The 17,469-nt window shown below is 48.1% G+C and overlaps 1 protein-coding gene across 1 annotated transcript in view; it reads right to left on the bottom strand.

Annotated features, from left to right (window-relative positions):
• Nucleotides 1-10,833, bottom strand: part of Galnt14 (polypeptide N-acetylgalactosaminyltransferase 14) — a 201,960-nt gene extending 191,127 nt beyond the window's left edge. Inside the window, exon 1 of the mRNA XM_047522509.1 lies at nucleotides 10,423-10,833. Within this exon, the coding sequence (XP_047378465.1) occupies nucleotides 10,423-10,551 (129 nt within the window). The 5' untranslated portion in view covers nucleotides 10,552-10,833. The remainder of the gene's footprint in view (nucleotides 1-10,422) is intronic.
• Between the last annotated feature and the right edge of the window lie 6,636 nt (nucleotides 10,834-17,469).

The raw sequence follows: 17,469 nt of genomic DNA, 5'->3' as shown, positions 1-17,469 counted from the left end.
TTTCTCTTCCAATGTCATTTTAAAATCACTCACCCCGGAAGAGACAGTCTCTGACACACAACAATTCCTTTCAGTAGTTTCTGATCTAAACAAGATATGGATAATTCTGGGAGGCAGAACAAACGCAGGCTCTGGAGGCTGGTTGCTAAGGGAAAGGTGTATTCAAATCCTCACTTTCAAGAGACCAGTTTCAGTGTGACTGCGGGGAGAGAAGCAAGCTTGGGGTGAGCATGGCGAAGTGGAAAGAGAAGGGGATCTCGGGGGCCAGACAGGTCTGTGTGGCATCTAGATCCTCTGCTTGTTGATGGGCAGCCTGACCTTGAGCAAGTCACTTGACTTCCTCAAGCTTTAGTGTTTCTGTCCTGAAAAACAAAGATAGCATGCCTTCTGCATAGGGTTGTTATAAAGCACAGATGACGAAGACAGTGAGCACCCAGATCCCAGGAGGGGCTCAGGCTGATAACTCCCTGCCTTTTTTCCTGGACCCAAAAAAAAGAGAGGCTGGTTTTGTGCAAGTCAGTAGCTTGTGACATATAATTGCATTCTCTGCCATTCAGGCTGCAAAAACATGGTAGATTTGAACCTATAAACATAGGTAGATTTCAGCCCTGCCATACCACAGGGCAACTCTACCAAAGTCCTATGAGTGCCCTCCTGCTGCCCTCTCTCACTCCTAGGACCTCCATCTTCCTCTGATCGGGCACCTGCTTGGTTGGCCAGAGCCTGTACCACCCCTATTGCTAAATGTCCCCCTGTCTGCAAAAGGGGGGATGATTTGGGAAACTGCAAAGTCAAACCAAGACCTTTCTGCAAAGACTCTCTTATTCGGGGAACAGAAACCAGTGGTTATAAAAAGAATGGAGATTGCTGCTAGGCTCTGTCCTTAAATGAGGTGCTAACACCTGAAGTCACACTCCAGTCACACACTCAGCTCAGATTTTTCGTTTTGAACTTCCTAATCAAGTGGAATACACACAAAGAGAAGAGAACACTTATCCGATAGCTCTTCACAGTGAACACTCCTGTGTAACCCACCCAGATCAAGAAGCCAAGCAGCACCAGGTCCTGCAAAATGTCCCCCTGCCCCCTTCCAGTCACTAACCCCAGGCATGAGCAGCCAGGAAGCCAACTTCCAACACCAGAGATCAGTTTTGCTTATTTATACTTTAATAAATAGAACCCCACCTGGCTTAATATAACTTGTGCACTAAGAATGGATTTTACATTTGCAAATATTTGAAAATAATGACGAGAATAATATTTCAAGAGATGTGAAAAACACATGAAATTCAAATTTAATCATCCATAAGTAAAGAGTTTTATTGGAACACAGCCATACTCACTCATTTACATAGTCTTTCATACTACAACTTCAGAACTGAGTAGTTACAAAAGAAACAATATAAACAAAAATATGTGTATTTACACACACACAGATATGTTTGTATGTATTATTTGGCCCTTGATAAAGTTTGCTGACTTCTTGGAATACAGACAGTCTGCCCCTGAGTACATACGAATTTGTTGGTTTGTATCTAGAAGAGAAATTGCAGGGTTATAGGTATATACAAAATATGTTCAGCTACAGTAGACACTGCCAAGAAGTTTTCCAAAATATATGCTCAGTTTTAAGAAAAAAGCTAAAACCTGGAGCAGAAGCCATAGTCTCAGTTTGAAGAGAGGCAGGGAGAATTACAGAGCTGAGCTGATCCAGAAATGAGCAAATGATGAGAAAGTAATCAGGACCTCTGAGCAGAGAGGGAAAGGAACAGTTATCTTGGTTTACATTTCTTTTCAGTCCTATTCCACGTAACAGTCTTTAATAAATACAGCACCCCTTACTGTTACCAGGCTAGAGAGATGTAAACAGGAGTGAAAAGTTAATGCTTCTGCCCAGGATCTTAGGGTGGAGCAAGGACTTGTCCATCATTAACCTGCCTAACAAAAGTATCACCGTGAGCCCTCTGGTAGCTTACACTAATTGCAGACCAAATGCTCAGGAAGACACCAGCAGCTGCGTGACTTCATGCTTCCCTAAGTTTAAGCACACACGTTACTCACACCCAACCTCCAAACCAGCCTCATGGAGAACCAGCAATCTGTCTACCAGGCAGAACTGAGCAGTCAAGAATCAGCCTTGCAGGTTAACCAGCAGTTAACCAGCCCTCTGCAGGACAAGAAGCCGCAGCTGAAAAGATGCTGGGTGTCTCCCCGAGCCACTTCCCTGGAGTCATTTCTCCTGCACCTGCCTTGCATTTCAAACAGGATGCGTTAGGGTCTTTCAAATGACATTTTTCCTCTTAGAGGGGAAGTGCTTCTGATTGTTTAAGGACCACAACATCATGAAAGAGATTAAATCAACGGTTTCTGTCTTAATTCCACAATCCTGTTGACTTCTGAGCCAATGCAGGCTCATGAATGACAGCGAGCCTCCTTTCTGCTGTCAAACCCGGCAGGGCAGCTCCCAGCACAGGACAGAGCTGATGCATATGAGTGGGACAGTTTCCATCTGCTTCTCACGCCACGAAGTCTACAACTTCAACCCCAAGAAGCCCCAACTTCAGCGCTAAATTTGGTCTCCCCTGGAAGAAACCCATAGTCCTCCTGACCCTCCGGAGACAGGTTCTGTATTTCCCTTAATCCCTTCCTCACTTCCTGGTGCTTTAGCAAAGGTGGAGCACCATTTCTCAGCAAGAACACTAGTTTTTTGTCCACATGAAAATATACATACATACACAAACATACATACAGTATATATTTCATTTGTCCCTTGATAAAGAACCAAACCACAAGTTTTGCAGGGCCATAACAGAAACAGCACGTGCTTTAGAGTCAAGAGTGGGCTCAAGTTCACGTGCTGGTTAGACAAGCTTGCCACTCTCCTCCCTCTTCTTTATAACCTCGGATCCCTCACACTTCACAAGAGGGGAAAAGCAACATCCGCCTCACAGGAGTAAGGATCAAATGAGGCATCTGTGAATATAAATGCTTTGTAAACCGTAAAACATCACAGAAACGGTGCAGGGAAAGAAGCTACCTCTTATCTGCCTCTCCCTGCTTCGCCCTTTAATTAGTCAAGTCTTTCAGCCAGCTCCTCATCTGGCGAAGACCACCTGCCCACCATAAGGACATTAGTCAATTCGGCACCCAGCTGTCAGCTATCAATCGACCATCTATTAATAGCCAATTATCTGGGTGGCTTAATTAATATGTGCCTCACATGATCTGATCTCCCCAAGATCCCGGAAAACAATGGGCCTGAAATATAAGCACCCGCTAATTTTTCAATGACCATCAAGGAATTTGGCATCCATTCTGCCTGCATGGCAGCTGCAAGTGACTGGTGCATAAATATTGATTGGACCAGTCCCTCTATGGCTGGGGGAGAGAACATTCTAACATGAATGGTTAAAGTGTTCTCAGAGGAATACAAGAAGCCACATAAATCTTCAGCCCAGACAACTATGGAAGAAAACTCTAATTTCCAAGCCTTTGTGAGGACAGACACAAGGGACAGCGAATCTATGAAGAGAGCTTGTCAAGATGGGACGGTTCTACCAGCTCTGTGATGCTTCCCCACTCTCCTGGCCTGGAATGAGATGCAAAATGGGCTTACACAGCAGGGTCCTCAGGCAGAAGGCAGCCGTGGCGGCTGTTCTCTTCATTCAGGCCTTCAAACCAATGGCAGGAACATGCGCGTGTGCTCTGCTGTCCTGTGTTTCCTTCAAAGATCTCTGTAGTGCTCATGGTTAAGAAGACAAGTGACACAAGGAGAATTTAATTATTTTTTTAAGGGTCTAATCTTGTCTCCGGGAAATGGTATGCAGGAGAGGCTTTGTACTTGAAATCAGCTTTGTCCAGGAGGCAGTGGATCAGATGGTTCCTTATTTCCAGAGATAAGGGCTCCTGCTGATAGAAGACTGAATGGCTCAGAGTGGCCCAGAGAGGCAACTTGCTTCCTTCAGAAAGAACTGCCTTTGTGTCTAGAGTGGTGCTGCGACTCTAGGAACCTGCAAAGCAGGCTGCTCCTGACCTTGGAGCCTGCAGGAAAGTAGGGAGCTCCTGCAGAGCACAGGGCCAGACACTGCTGTCCCTCCAGACTCTCCGGGGGCTCCTGATCCAGCAGCCCAGGGCTCCCGGCTCTACTGCAGCACTCATTTTTTAGGAGACATGAGTAAGAGGAGGAGGAAGAATGTGATGAAGCAAGCGGACAGTGACAACAGAAATGCAGGAGGAGAGAGGACGCCCGGGTGACACCGACATTTCTCGCACCACGGCCATCTCTTCCTCTCTGCCCCCAGCAGCTTCCTAGTGCTCATTAGGTCCTGTGATGGCAGTAGCTGCTGCCAAATGCAAAAACAGCACCCCAGAAGGTCATATCAGGCCATTTGTTCTGAAATACCAAAATACCAGAGCCAGCAAATTTCAGGAGCTTCTGCAAAACTCCCCAGGGTACCTGTGTGCATGTGTGTGCGTGTGTCTTCATTCTTCGAGATCCCAAAGGGGTTCTTTCTTAATCAGCTCCACATCTGAGGACTCAGAGACTGATTTATTTTTGGGTTAATCTAGCGTTTCTGGTAAAATAATTAAAAGATAAGTAATAGACACAGAGTATCTGTGGTATGATTATTTATAGCCATAAGGTCTCCTTCAGAATTATTCACAACCAACCCAAACTGGCTCAGACTGTAGGCCGGCAGGTGGGAGGCAGGCCACACTACGGTGTGCAGCTCCCGCTTCACAGGAGAGGAGACTGAGTTATCCCTAGCACAGCCAAGGGCAAAAAGAGACACCCGGGCAGCCATGTCCATGAGAAAAAACTGGAAGGTAACACCATGCTTGATTCTGACAGGATGGGAGCTGTGGAGAGGGCCAGACTGTCTCCTGCCTCTAGTGAGCAGTGAGGGCCTGAAGGCCAGGGCAGGAAGATGCTTGCCACCTAGTTCAGGATGGGCCATGGGAAGAGCCAGCAGCCAGCTGCAGAGGGCACAGGGCTCATCCAGACTCACTTTCCCAAACAGATGGCAAGGCTATCATTCTGGGTCTCTGGGGTGAGATATGCGAAAGCCATGGCAGGGTTCACACTCTCCCCAAAACACAGTGGAGCCAAGGATCCATCCCTGCTTTCCAATTCAGACTATTTTCCAAAAATGCATCAGGGACTTTGAGACACTCTGGAAGAATGACAAAACTGTAAACATTAGAAATCAAACAAAGGCACAAGCAACACATTTCTTCAAAATTGGTTCCCGGGAGCCTGATGTGGATGAGACGCTTTTGGAAATTTGGGATGGGGAGGTGTGGCAAAGGAGCTCATCAGATGGCGTGGCGACTAGGCTGCGCAGAAACCCCGGCCATTAGGCATCGGCCAACGGCAGTCTTGTTCTGTCCCTGTTCCATTTATAAATGAACTTCAATGAGTGGAAATTAGCACTTTTAAGTTTCACAAACAGACAGGCAGCCCTGAAGAAGGGGACTCTATGGACAGACTGGAGAGACTTGTGACAGGGCCATGAAGCTCCCTTCCTTCCTGCTTTGCTCCTGATTCCCTAACTTAAGCAGGCTTCATTTTGTCATCTGGGGTTAGGAAGTGAGAAGGGAATGGCTGATCCTTGTTTCCAGAAAACACCAAGTCACATGGGAGAATGAGGGTTAAGGAGAGCAGGTCCTCCCAGGCCAACTCAGAGATCCCCAGGTCCCCAGGATAGGACCTCCCGCTAGGTCCTGGGGGAGGGAAGCCAGAGTGGGCAGGGACACAGGCAGAGACTCAGCACTAAAGAACTGACTCTGAATTCTACACAAGCTCCTGGTCCTTGGGACAACCCAGGGTGAGCCAAATATGGCCCAAGGTGAATTTCCCACCATCCTGATGGAATTGGGCATCACGTTTAAAAAATAAATAATAAATAAAAGCTTGTTGCTATCTAGAAAGTGAAGACTTGTTATTTCCTAAATAAATAAGAGTCCAACCTGCCATTTGTTTATTTCCCAGACTGCTGCAGGAGCAAGCAGTGTTCCACACCACCAGGTGATATCGCCTGTGACACCTGCTCCAGGGAGCTATGTTAGAAGGGAGACCAGCACAGCCCCCTGCATGGCCAACAGCACAGCAAAGCAAAGGCCAAGCATGCATCTGATACTGGGATGCTTCTTCTGCTCATGCCAGAGTCAAAATTCCCTGGACAGCATCCAATGTGCAAGTACTGAGCATCAGTAGATTAATAGGGTCTCCCTCTAAGATTCATAACTTTTTTTTAATGGGAGAAATTATCTACTAAATGGGGAATAAAATAAGTGTCATATACTTAAGGCACTGGTGATATGCAAATGCTACAGAAAGACAAGCTTTTTCTAATAGCATTTGCTATATTTCTAGTACAGGACCACTACATTTACATGGGCCTGAGGCACTTTATTCAAAGCCTTTACGTTTCTAATACCTTCCTCAAAAATTACCCTCAGGCCTAAAATTCTTTTGCTTTTACTAAGCTCTAAGCCCCTGGACTAAATTTAGTTTCTTGGAAATAAGAGACAAATTTGCTTTTTTTTTTTTTTTTCTTAAATTCTGTCAGTTATTAGATAATTCTCCAAACGACCAGAGGAAAAAAAAGAAACGGCAACATTTTTGGGGTCCTTTCAGTGATATAGTATTTATCTTTAAAATACAGTTTGAATTAAAACATCAAACTTGTTACATGATTTCCAATTAGAAATTAGAGCTTTGCTGAATAATTTGGGAATAGGGAACCGGTATTAAAATCAAATCAACATTAAAAAGTCAAATTTAAAGAAACCTTTATTTGAGCTATTAATAGAACCAATCCTTCTTAAAACTAAGGGGAAAAAAGCCATTAATTTTCTTAAACTAGGAATGTGGCATGCCTTCCTTAGGTCACTTGAATCCTGACCAACCAGGCATAGGTTGAATAGGACCGACTTTGAAGAGGCCATTTCTAGGTAAAATGGGACATATCCTAGCACAGTGAGGAAAGAGAACAGGGACTCAAGAGTCTGAAACCAGACCAGAACCAAACTGCCCCACAGAACCTAAGAGTTGGGCAGTCTCCAGGCCAGAAGCCCTCTCCCATCTCCACTGGAAGTCCACAGCTCTTGCTTTGGAAAATAAGCTAGCCCTCTTCACTGAGTTGGTCCTGGGGCTCCAAAAATATTACTCCAAAGTAAAGGTCTCTGAAATAAAGTCTCTCTCTGAACTTTTTCTATCCTCCTGTCTTCTGCTTGCCCCCCATTCACCCCACCAAAGGCAAGCCATAGAAACTAGAATTTCTCTTCCCCAAGGTGAGTCATAGAAACTAGAACCCCTTTTGCCCAAAGCAAACCAAAAATCTAAAAATATTACTCTAATCTCCCCCACCTTTCTGTCTTAGAGATTACCATAAAGAAATTCTCTAAACTACCTTGTCTGATAGATCCTAAGACCCCCAGCCCAGAAGGTCTGGGAAGGAAGAACACCCAACAGAAAAGCCAAGATGAATATAAGTAGGTCTTCCTGCTTTTCCCACTCCATCATATCACTTTTGTCCAGTCCTGTTTCTAAACTGCTGCCCAATCTCCATCAAATCTAAACATAAATACAGACAGTTTGCCCTGGGTTTGGAGGTCTTCACTCTTGAAGGCTCCTATGACATATAAAACTATGATCAAATAAATTTGTTTTGCTCTTCTCTTGTTAACCTGCCCTGTGTTACAGGGGCATCAGTCATGACCCTTTATGATGGATAGGAAAAGGCAACCCCTTTTTCCACCTCTACCCTGGAAAGAAACCTCAGACTTCCCCAAGACTTTGGCATATCAGGGCAAAAGTTTCCCCATGACTATGCATGAGCATTTCCTAGTAAAACCTAGTGTACTGAATTCACTGGAAACCTGAATTTGGTCTTTACAGGCAGTAAGTGTACCATCTGAATTCCTGTGGTTAAGGGAACAATCTTTGCAGTGATAGATGATTCCTAAACCAATGTTGCTGCAAGTATTGGGTCTCACCACCCATCAGAAGGACCCTTCCTGGGAGGGTGCATTCTGAAACATCAGAGAAGCCCCCTGACCTCCGAGGGCAGAGAAGGACTTCCCTCTGAAGTAGTTCCTGTCTTAGCACCTTAAAAAGTACACCAACCCATGCAGTCCTCCAAGAGTGAAGAAGTTCTGGACAGTGGATGGGGAGCTCACATTGTCAATATCTCTAACGTTGCTGTATCACCCCCAAGTGCAGACCCATACAGGAAAGAAACACAGGGCAGGCAGTCACCAGAGTTATTCCATTTCATTCTAGTCCTGATGCTCCTCCCACTTGAAGAGACTTGCTAACTTGGGCCAAATGTTTGTCACTCAATCTCATCTGCATGAAAGTATTACCTCCCTTATGTGGTTGTTGTGAAAATTTAATGAGGTAATATATGTGAAATGGAATCTGTGAATTTGTAAAGCACTACACAAATGCCAGCAATTGTTATTAGCTTGAGTGCATTTGTTCACACAAGCTCAGGTTCAGAAGCACACTTGAGAAGAATAAAATCGTCATGCCAGGAGGAGAAGAGGTGGGAAAGGATGGACAGAGAACACACAGAAGGAAACAGATCTCTTGTCGCAGATCCCTGGGGTAAACCAAGAATAAGTAAGCATAAGGTAATGAGGTTCAACACAAAACAGAAAGTTCGTGTCCCTGCAGGCATCATTAACTGCATCACAGGGAGCAGAATCACCTAGGGAAGCAGAAGAAAAAACTCTCTAGATCCGAGGTGACTGAGAAAATGGACGTGGTGCTATAAAAGCTACTTGAAGTCACCAACCTGACCCTGTCCCTTCCCTGCTTAATATCCACCATGGCCCCTAACAGCACAAGGTCCTACCCACAAAGTCCTCCCCAGCTTGACCCTTACATACCTGTCTGGTTCAGTGGCCACATACTTTGTGCTCAAACTACGCCAAACTCACACAACTGCTGTGTCATTCCTTGAGCCTGCAGTTAACCTCTACCTGGGATGCCCTCCTAACTCTTGGCAAACCTGTTCCTCCTTCTCAACTCTGTTCCATTATGTTCCCCTCCTGCGGGAAGCCTCCTGGGGCTCCCATTACACCCAGTGCAATGAACCATGTGAACCCTCCAACCTGCCTGTCCTGGTCAATGACGAATGAATCCCCTATTTCCAGGGAACAAATTCTGCATCTCTGTACCCATAACACCTAGCACACTGCCTGGCACAAGGCAGGGACTAAATAAATGCTTAAATAACAGCTGAACATTGGCAAGATTCCAAAACATGAGCACCCAGGGGACTTGGCTAAAAGGGGAATCTGTGAAGCAACTTGATTTAGCGCAAAGATTCCGAGTGTGGAATTCAAACCATTAAGTTAAGCTGAGGCAAGTTACAAAAGGACCCTCAACCTGCTTCCTAATCTAAGAAATAAGTACAACAACACCCAATTCACACAACTACTTATGAAGAAAGCAGGCACATAGTAGGACTTCCATACTTATTAAGGGGACTCACACCACTTCTGTTTCTCACTCTCCAATTCAGACCATAAGCTCCTCCCAGGCTTTTCTCCAGTCCCTAGAGGACTGCTCTGGACCTAGTTTATAAACGTTGCCTGGCTGCCAGCAAATCCCCCAGAGACCTCCCTCTGGGTCCCACCGCCAAGTCTGTGCTAGAGAAGGAGAAAGAGGCCCTGAAGCTCAAGGGAAGAGTGAGCCTGTAGGGGGAACCTTCCCGCTCCTTTCAGATGCACCGACTGGGCGGGAGTTGGAAAAGCCACTTGGATTCCCATTTTCCCAACTCCCCACCAATACCAAGGCGGCTGTTCTTACAGGCTCTTTAGTGGTGCTTCCGGCACATTTAACTTCCAATGCAGCCGAGGGACTGGGGAATATTTGTAGCAACAGGCCGGGTGGGCCGGGGCGGCAGAGGCTGCAGGGCGCTCGCCCGCGACGCTCACGCGCGCGCAGCGCACCCCGGCCTCCGGCCTCCCCAGCTCAAGCCTGGCAGCTGCGGGAAGAAGGTCAGCACAGCTGCCAGACTTCTCCCTGGCCGGCGGTCCCACCCGCCCCAAACGCCGGAGATCCTCTGGCTGCGCCCGCCGACCGCCAACCCCTGGGTGGCTGGTACGAAGCGCCCCCTCTCCGCGGGACCCCGCGCGCCGCTCAAGTTGGGAGCCCTGCTCCGCCCTCGAGCGCGCGCGCCCACCACCCACACCCGCTGTCCCTTAGACACACCACGGGTCCAGAGACGCCCCTAGCACGTTAAATTCCAGAAACACCTCACAGTGGCCGGATCTGGTGCCTGTTACCTGCTCGCATCACCCAGACCCCCAACCCTGGCTTCCCGGGAGGCGGCAAACCCCAAGCGCGGGCTTCGCGTCCTCGCGCAAGCCACTGCCCCATGCCCAGCGCGCCGCCAAACCTCGTACCTTGGGGGTCCGCACTTCAGGTTCGGGCGGCACCTCCAACTTCCTCTTGGTTACCCAGAAGAACAGCAGCACGGTGATCCAGAGCACCCCGAAGATCGGCAGCGCCAGGCGGCGAGTCAGGCGCCGCATGGTCCCCTTTGCCTCCTCCTCTCCGCGACGCGACGTCCCTGGGGCACCCCCCGGCGGTCAGGGGCGGCGGGGCAGGAGTCGCCGAGAGCGCCCCTCTCTGGAGAGCGCTAGCCCCGGGAACCCGGAGGAGAGCGGCAGGATCCTGCAGGGCGCCCCTCCGGCTTTGGAGTGAATCGATCCGGGTGCGGGGGGCGCCGGGCGTCCGAGACTAGGCAGGGAAGGGCCGAGGGGCAGTCAAGGCGGGAGCCAGCTCCAGCGGGAGAAGCGCGGTGGCTGCAGAGATGCTCCCCACGCCGCCGCCGCCGCCGCCGCCGCCGCCTTGCCCAATGCCGCGGAGAGAGGAACTGACTGGAGCGGCGGGAGGGCGGAATCCTAGGCTGTGCCGGGCACCCCCGGAGGAGCACGAGGAGGAGGGAGGGGAGGGAGCGCGGGGTAGGGCGGGCCCGACCGACAGACCGACTCGGAGGGAGCCGAGCGGGCGCGAGTCGGTCTGTGCGAGGGGGCGCTACCGCCGCCCGCCGACCGAGGCGCACCGTGCTGTTGAGGGGCTACCCGCGCAGAACCCGGGGCGCAGCTCTGCAGCCATCCTGGTTTGGGTTGGGACAGGAACGGTACACCCAGGACGCGAGCCACACCAACTGCGAATTGAGTCTGAAGGGCCGACCCGCCCAGGCGGGTCAGTGCCTGGGAGGAGTTCCCGCTCACCACCCCGGGACTGCACGTGGCGCTCACACCAGGGTCTGCCCACCCGGAGCGGTCACTGGGATGGTGGGACTGGCAGAGTTACTGCCCCAACCCGGGTTCACTTGCCTAGCCTTTCAGAGCCAAGGTCGAGTTCAGCCAACACCTCAGGGTGTTTTATGCATACGTGCAGGTGCCTGGCAACTTTTTCAGCTTAATGGAAAGCTGAGCTGGTCTAAATTTAACTTTAAAGATAGCCTCTTAAAAATTAAGGTGCAATTATCTCCCTGAAGGGTTTTCTCTTCCTGTAAGCATCAGAGCTTTGTGCTTGCCAGAAAGGGGGTGCAAAGTTGGGCTAGCCACACAGGGCTCTTGGAAAGTGATCTGGGCAGGAGAATGCTGGGTGCAGAGGGTTATCTTTTAATAAAAAGCCCTGTTCCCAACTGCCCCGAGGAAGTACATCCTCTTTCCTCTTGCAGACGAAAATCACTTAAATTCTGAATCCAATTCCAACAAGACCTGGGTTAGGTTGGTATAATGGAGATATCACTAGACTAGGGGTTCCTGATCTAGCCCAGCCAAGTTGACTGTGTGAATCCTGGGTAAGTCCTTTAGGTTCCCTGAGCTTTGGGATTCTCATCTGTAAAGTGGGGAGGACAACAGCTCCTGTGACAACTGAGTGAATAGCTGTGAACTCCTAATGCAAGGTGCTGATGTTATTTGAGAGCTCAAAGAGGGAAATTGAAAACCTTGCTCTGCCTGGGGAGCAGTGACTTCTAGAATGGTCATTGTAGTGGCAGGGATGCTTGCCTCAAGTCTCTTAAGGGGCGCATGAAGAACCCACTACTGCCAGCCACCATTCTCCTTGCCTTTTTCCCTGCAGGGTAAGTATAGGGGAAGCTTCCATACCTGATTGCAGGTAAGACAGGTGTAAATCAGTAGTCCAAAATTCTTTATCCAGTGAGATGGAGCCCCCAAGATATACTCAGAAATGGAGGAGCCTACACTAAGTCTCCGGTGTTTGGTACCTTGTCTTTCAGCCACAGAGCAGATCTGCCTCACAGCCTCAAAAATCCTTGACCGAGCTATAGAGAAGTTTTTAGTCAGGAACAGTCATGGAAATCAAACAGCCAGAAAAGCTGAGCACTCTTGCCAGCCCATTTCCAGCTGTAGCTGAGCTTGCAGACAACCACACTGAACTCTGGGGATGGTCCAGCACTCGCCTTTGTTAGAACCCCATCCACAGAAAGGTCGGGTAGGCTCCCTGGTCACTACTTTGGCTGGGCCAAGATCCAGGTAAATCACTGTCATGGGGTGAGGGGGGACAAGAGGACCCACCCCTGCAGCATCCTGAGTTCCCTGGGTCTCTTCCAGGAGCCTCCCCCTGGACCTGCAGGCCTAGGCCTGCAAAGCATTCTGCGACAGACTCTGCAGGGGACCCCCAGGCAAGCTGCTGAGCTGCTGTCAGCTCCAGGCAGGAGCTGCAGCACCAGAGTCCATTGCTCAGTGCTTTGTGATGCCGCTTCTGAGTAACAGATGGCAGACAGTTACACAACACCACCGCCAAGCTTTGGAGATGGTGCAGCCCCACACTGCCTGCTGCTGAGGTGCTGAGGTGCCTCATTCTGACTGGCATATGGGGAAACCAAGCCCTGGGGTGCGACAGCGCCATGTGGGGCCTACAATGCCCAGGAGAGTGGAGGTTTCCTTTCAAGGTGCTTGCTTCTTGAATTATCATTTTGTGCTTCATTCATGTGGGGAAGATTCCCTGGACCTGTGGAAGCTCTCAAGGAATCCAATTTTGCTACGTGCCATTACCTGATCCAGCCAAAGGGCATATTAGTCATTGTTATCAAACCAGTGACATTAGGATTGAAGTAGATTTTAGGTGGGTCTTCAAACATCTGGAAGCCAGGTGAGTCTCCATGCGGGGCCCAATCCTGTAGGTCTCTCCCAGGACCCAGGCTATCCAGGGCTCCTACAGGCTCAGGAAGATATTTAAAACTCTTTAATAACCAGCTTAAGTAACACAGAGCACAGTTGATCCCAGTGGGGGATTAGCTATCATTGGTAATTAATCCAAGTTACTTTTTTTTCTCATCACAGCCAATATGGGGAGCAAAAGCTCCTAGCAAAAGATTTTAACGTGGCAGAAAATGAGAAAAATTAGTATGCTCTGAATGAGGACCATCCTGGAGCCTGAAAACTGATCTACCTCCCTGGGCGTGATAGTCTTGAGCAAATTCCCCATTTCTCACGGTCTCAATTTCCCCATCCAGAGATCTAACCTTCCTAGTCCCTGGATGAGGACTCTGCTCCACTCCTGTCGTTGGCAAGTTCTGCGTAAGCTGCTCTCTCCTCACAGCCGAAGACATTAGAGAACAAATTGGGTACTGGAGCAGATGTGAGTCATTCATGTTAGTATAAAAACTATGGAATAAAACCCATTATGGCCCCGGAAAGCTGTGTAAAGCAGCATATGGAGCAAATGTAAGCTGGAAACAGGAGGAAGCTGTGAAGTCCGATGCATATGCTCCCTGGCGGCTTTGCTGTGGGTTTTCACACTTTGCTTTTCATTTCCTTTTGCTGTCCTCCTGTCACTCTCGCTCAGCTCACTGCAGAGGCAGCACCTTTTGTTCCTCTCGGATCAGGTTTCCCCCGAGTCCCTCCTGTGTCTGCCCTCTGCACCACTTCAGGGAGCATGTGTGTGTATTCCTGTGCATGTGGCTGTGTGCTTATCTTGCCATCATCTGCACACTCCTAAGACCTGTCACAACCCAGAGAGATGCCCTCAGTGCCGGACCAGTGAAATTTCACCCTCAGAGGCCCAGGCAGTCCTCTGTGGAGGTCTTTACCTTCCTGGGCCATAGGGACAGGTAAGCAGTGGTTGGGCCTATGGCAGCGCAGTGAAGAGATGAGACCCACACGCTGTCCCAGCCCTGGCAAGCTCCCCAGCAGCAAAAAGAGCAGCACCGAGAATGCAAAGATGCCTGCCTTTATTCCACAGCCCTCCAGGAGCAAGTCCTTGGCCAACCCCTGCAGTCGACTCTGCTCAAGTTCTCCAATGGTAAATAATACATCAGCCCCCTTTTCCTCTGTGTTCCTCTCTCTTTTCTTGTACATCCTGTCAAAACTGCATGTCCCAGGTTTCCTGCAAGGGCTTTTCATACCGTGAGGGTGGAATAGTTTAAGACAAACAGTAAATGAGTACGTGCCATTATCCACCCAGGACCCCCTCTTTCTGCCACATGGTTGCATCTTTGTCGACAGAATAAAGCCAGCTGACTTCTCTCATCCTTGATGAGTACATGAGGGGTTTTTTCCAAGGGATATCTAAAGGGCCTAACTGCCACCTTTCTGGATCTTTCTCTATCCACTAAACAATTTCTTTCACCCTCCTGCTACCATCAGCCCTTTCCTCCACCTTTTTTCTTATGTACCACTGTATAATTTGCTTCTTCAAATGGGATTTATATCTTTGCATTTCAAAAGCTTGCTTCTTTCATTATTTTGAAATGCTCCAAACTTCCTTTGTTCCTCACCCAAATGCCAAGTGTAAAACTTCCAATTGCTGCGATGATAGGTCTCTGCTGGTTGTGGAAAGTGGTTTGATCTTCAGTGATGGTATCCTGCATATCAATCTGAGACATTGTTCCTTCACCCCCACAGAAAATGCAAAGTTCTAGCATAAAGGAATGACCCAATTAGCTTAACAAAAAGTGAAAGAAAATTCTTTAACCTGCATTATCTAGAGGGGACTCTGAAAGAGGAGAGCACATGCAGAAGAAAAATAGAGATCTGAGGATGGAAGCCATGCCTGGGTTCCACATATCAGGTGATCAAGTCTAACCACCCCTGCGTCATCTCTGACAGTCCAAGACAGTTCTTGGTAGGCTTCCACATGGAGGCCTGAGTCAAAGGGGACAGGAGAGCTGACGTCTCAGAAGGAACAGAACTGTGCGGGGGCCTCTCCAATCTAACTGGGACTGCAACCAAAACAGAAACCAAGCATGCCCCAGGAGCAGAGAGTGGCAAAACCGGAACAACTTCTGGAAGCCAATGACACATTGTCACTAGTGGGTGTCAACAAATTGAGCAGGGCAATCCAATGCCCAAGTTTGCTTGGCACCATCCTGGTTTCTGTTCATTATTAATAATGCCCCTTTCACTTTCAAGAAACTCCTATTTTAGACAATAAGTTAAGTGGCCAGTCTAACAGGAAGACACCCAGTGGTGTTTCTAGAAGGAAGATGCTTTCCTTAGATGACTGAACATATGACTCTTTGCTGTTTGTGTTATGTGTATACTGAGAGTTGGATATCTGAAGTGTTTGTGGGGGACACTATTCTGAGTAAATGATATTCGAGATATTTATTTAAAGAAGAGACAGTGTGGACAAATTAAACGAGATTTAAATAAGGGAATAACTGTGTTGTGCACATGAGGCAATGGTGATCTGATTTCACCCACCCAGTTTTAGATATTTCACCCACTTCATGATTCACACAGCCAGGGAAGCAACTGGGTTCCTTCAGAGGTGAAGGACTCCTGATCTCAGGTTCTAGTCATCTCCCAACACCTCTTCCTCTCACCCACAAGCCTGCATGGGCCATGGAAAGAACGTGAATGAATGAAATGGATTGGCCTCAGGGAGTCAACAGCATAAGCACAGCAATAATGAAGGACCTGGTTACTCTGTCTTCATGTTGAGAAGGCAGTGGGGAGTGGTGGAGTCCATGTAGGACTAGCAAGGAATCAGCTCCAATTTATCGTTGCCATTGCAGATCAAGGGTTCCAGAATTTTCCACCTTCCCAACAGACAGAGAAGTCCAGGTGATGATGTAGAATCTTCTAGATTTCAAATGTTGTTAACTTATTCAGTCACCTCTCCCCTCCCCTCTTCAAATGGGTGGACTAAACCAAACAGGTCCACAATCTGGATCCAACATACTGCTTCCCAGTTTACAAACTGTATTCAGCTATCGGTGGCTTAATAAGCACTGAGATATTCCTGGATACCATCTCTGGCCTTAGGGACAGATATGCCTAGCCAGGACAAAGGGGAAAGTGGACCAGATTGTCTTAGACTCCAAAGAGGGACCTTGGAGATCATCTAGTTCAATGTTCCTCATCTTGTATTTGAGCAACATGCAGACCAATGAAACGGTGTGATGTGCCCACAGCAAGACAAGTTCAGAGGAAAGCTTGGGTTGTACCCTACCTATAATATACCCCAGTGTTCCTGATTGACATCCCTCCCTAGGTTTCACTGACCAAGTGAACAGGAAGCTGCAATATTTTAGGGAAAGGGAGGCTACCTAGCCCAGAAGTTTCCAGATAATCAGCAAAACCATCAACAGAGACATTATGAGCACAGACTCTGAGCAATTTGCTGTGAGGAATGCAAATAAATATGAGGCTTGTCCCCAGCTCTTCCAGAAGCTGGTAATTTGAAAGAGAGCTCGAGTGTTGAAGGACCTTGTCCCTCTTCCTGTGTTTCTGTGGGGTGATATTATGACTCCTAGACAGAGGTGCTTCAGTCCACCTGAGAAATAGCTACATTGCAACAGGAAAGTCATTTTTGGAGCCATCCCCTGCACCTGTCTTCCATTTCCCTCTCTAAGTGCAATACAAATATTAATTAAACATAGATTATTTGAAAAGTGCTTTTAGCATTTGAACTCAACTGGGCTGCATCAGAAAATGTATTAATATCATCCCCATGTTGGCGGAATGCTGGTTTTTTAAAAAATAAAACTCCTTCCTCTTTGCAGTTTCCCTCATGCAGACAATTTATTTTGCCCATCCTCTGGCTATCTCACCTTTTGTGTCATCATTTTCATGAGACAAGTGAAAATAATATTTCTCTTGTGCTCCAAAGAGCCAAATCCCTTTTTCTGGCTTGATCCAATGAAGGCTGGTTTGAGCTGTAATGGAAAGAAGCCTGATGTTCAGTCCAGGCACAAATCCTCAGAGAGAAATAATGCACCTCTTTGGGGGAAAGAAATCGCTTATACTTATGAGGTAGGAGATTTTCAATTTATAAAGGTTTCCTATTTCTTTTGATTACCAGAATAACTGCATTCCAGAAAGGTTAGACTGCTCCTGTATAAGACATAACTGCCTCTTGGGTCTGGATTGTGGATTCCGAAATGATGAGTGATAGGCATCCCTTTCCATGCCCTGGACCACCCCGCAGGGGGAGTTTGAAGCAGTGCAGATCAAAGGGTTAAAATC

Source organism: Sciurus carolinensis, chromosome 13, assembly GCF_902686445.1.
Source record: "Sciurus carolinensis chromosome 13, mSciCar1.2, whole genome shotgun sequence".
Classification (NCBI taxonomy): domain Eukaryota; kingdom Metazoa; phylum Chordata; class Mammalia; order Rodentia; family Sciuridae; genus Sciurus; species Sciurus carolinensis.
The sequence above is the reverse complement of the archived record's forward strand: the minus strand, read 5'-3'. Positions and strand labels throughout refer to the sequence as shown.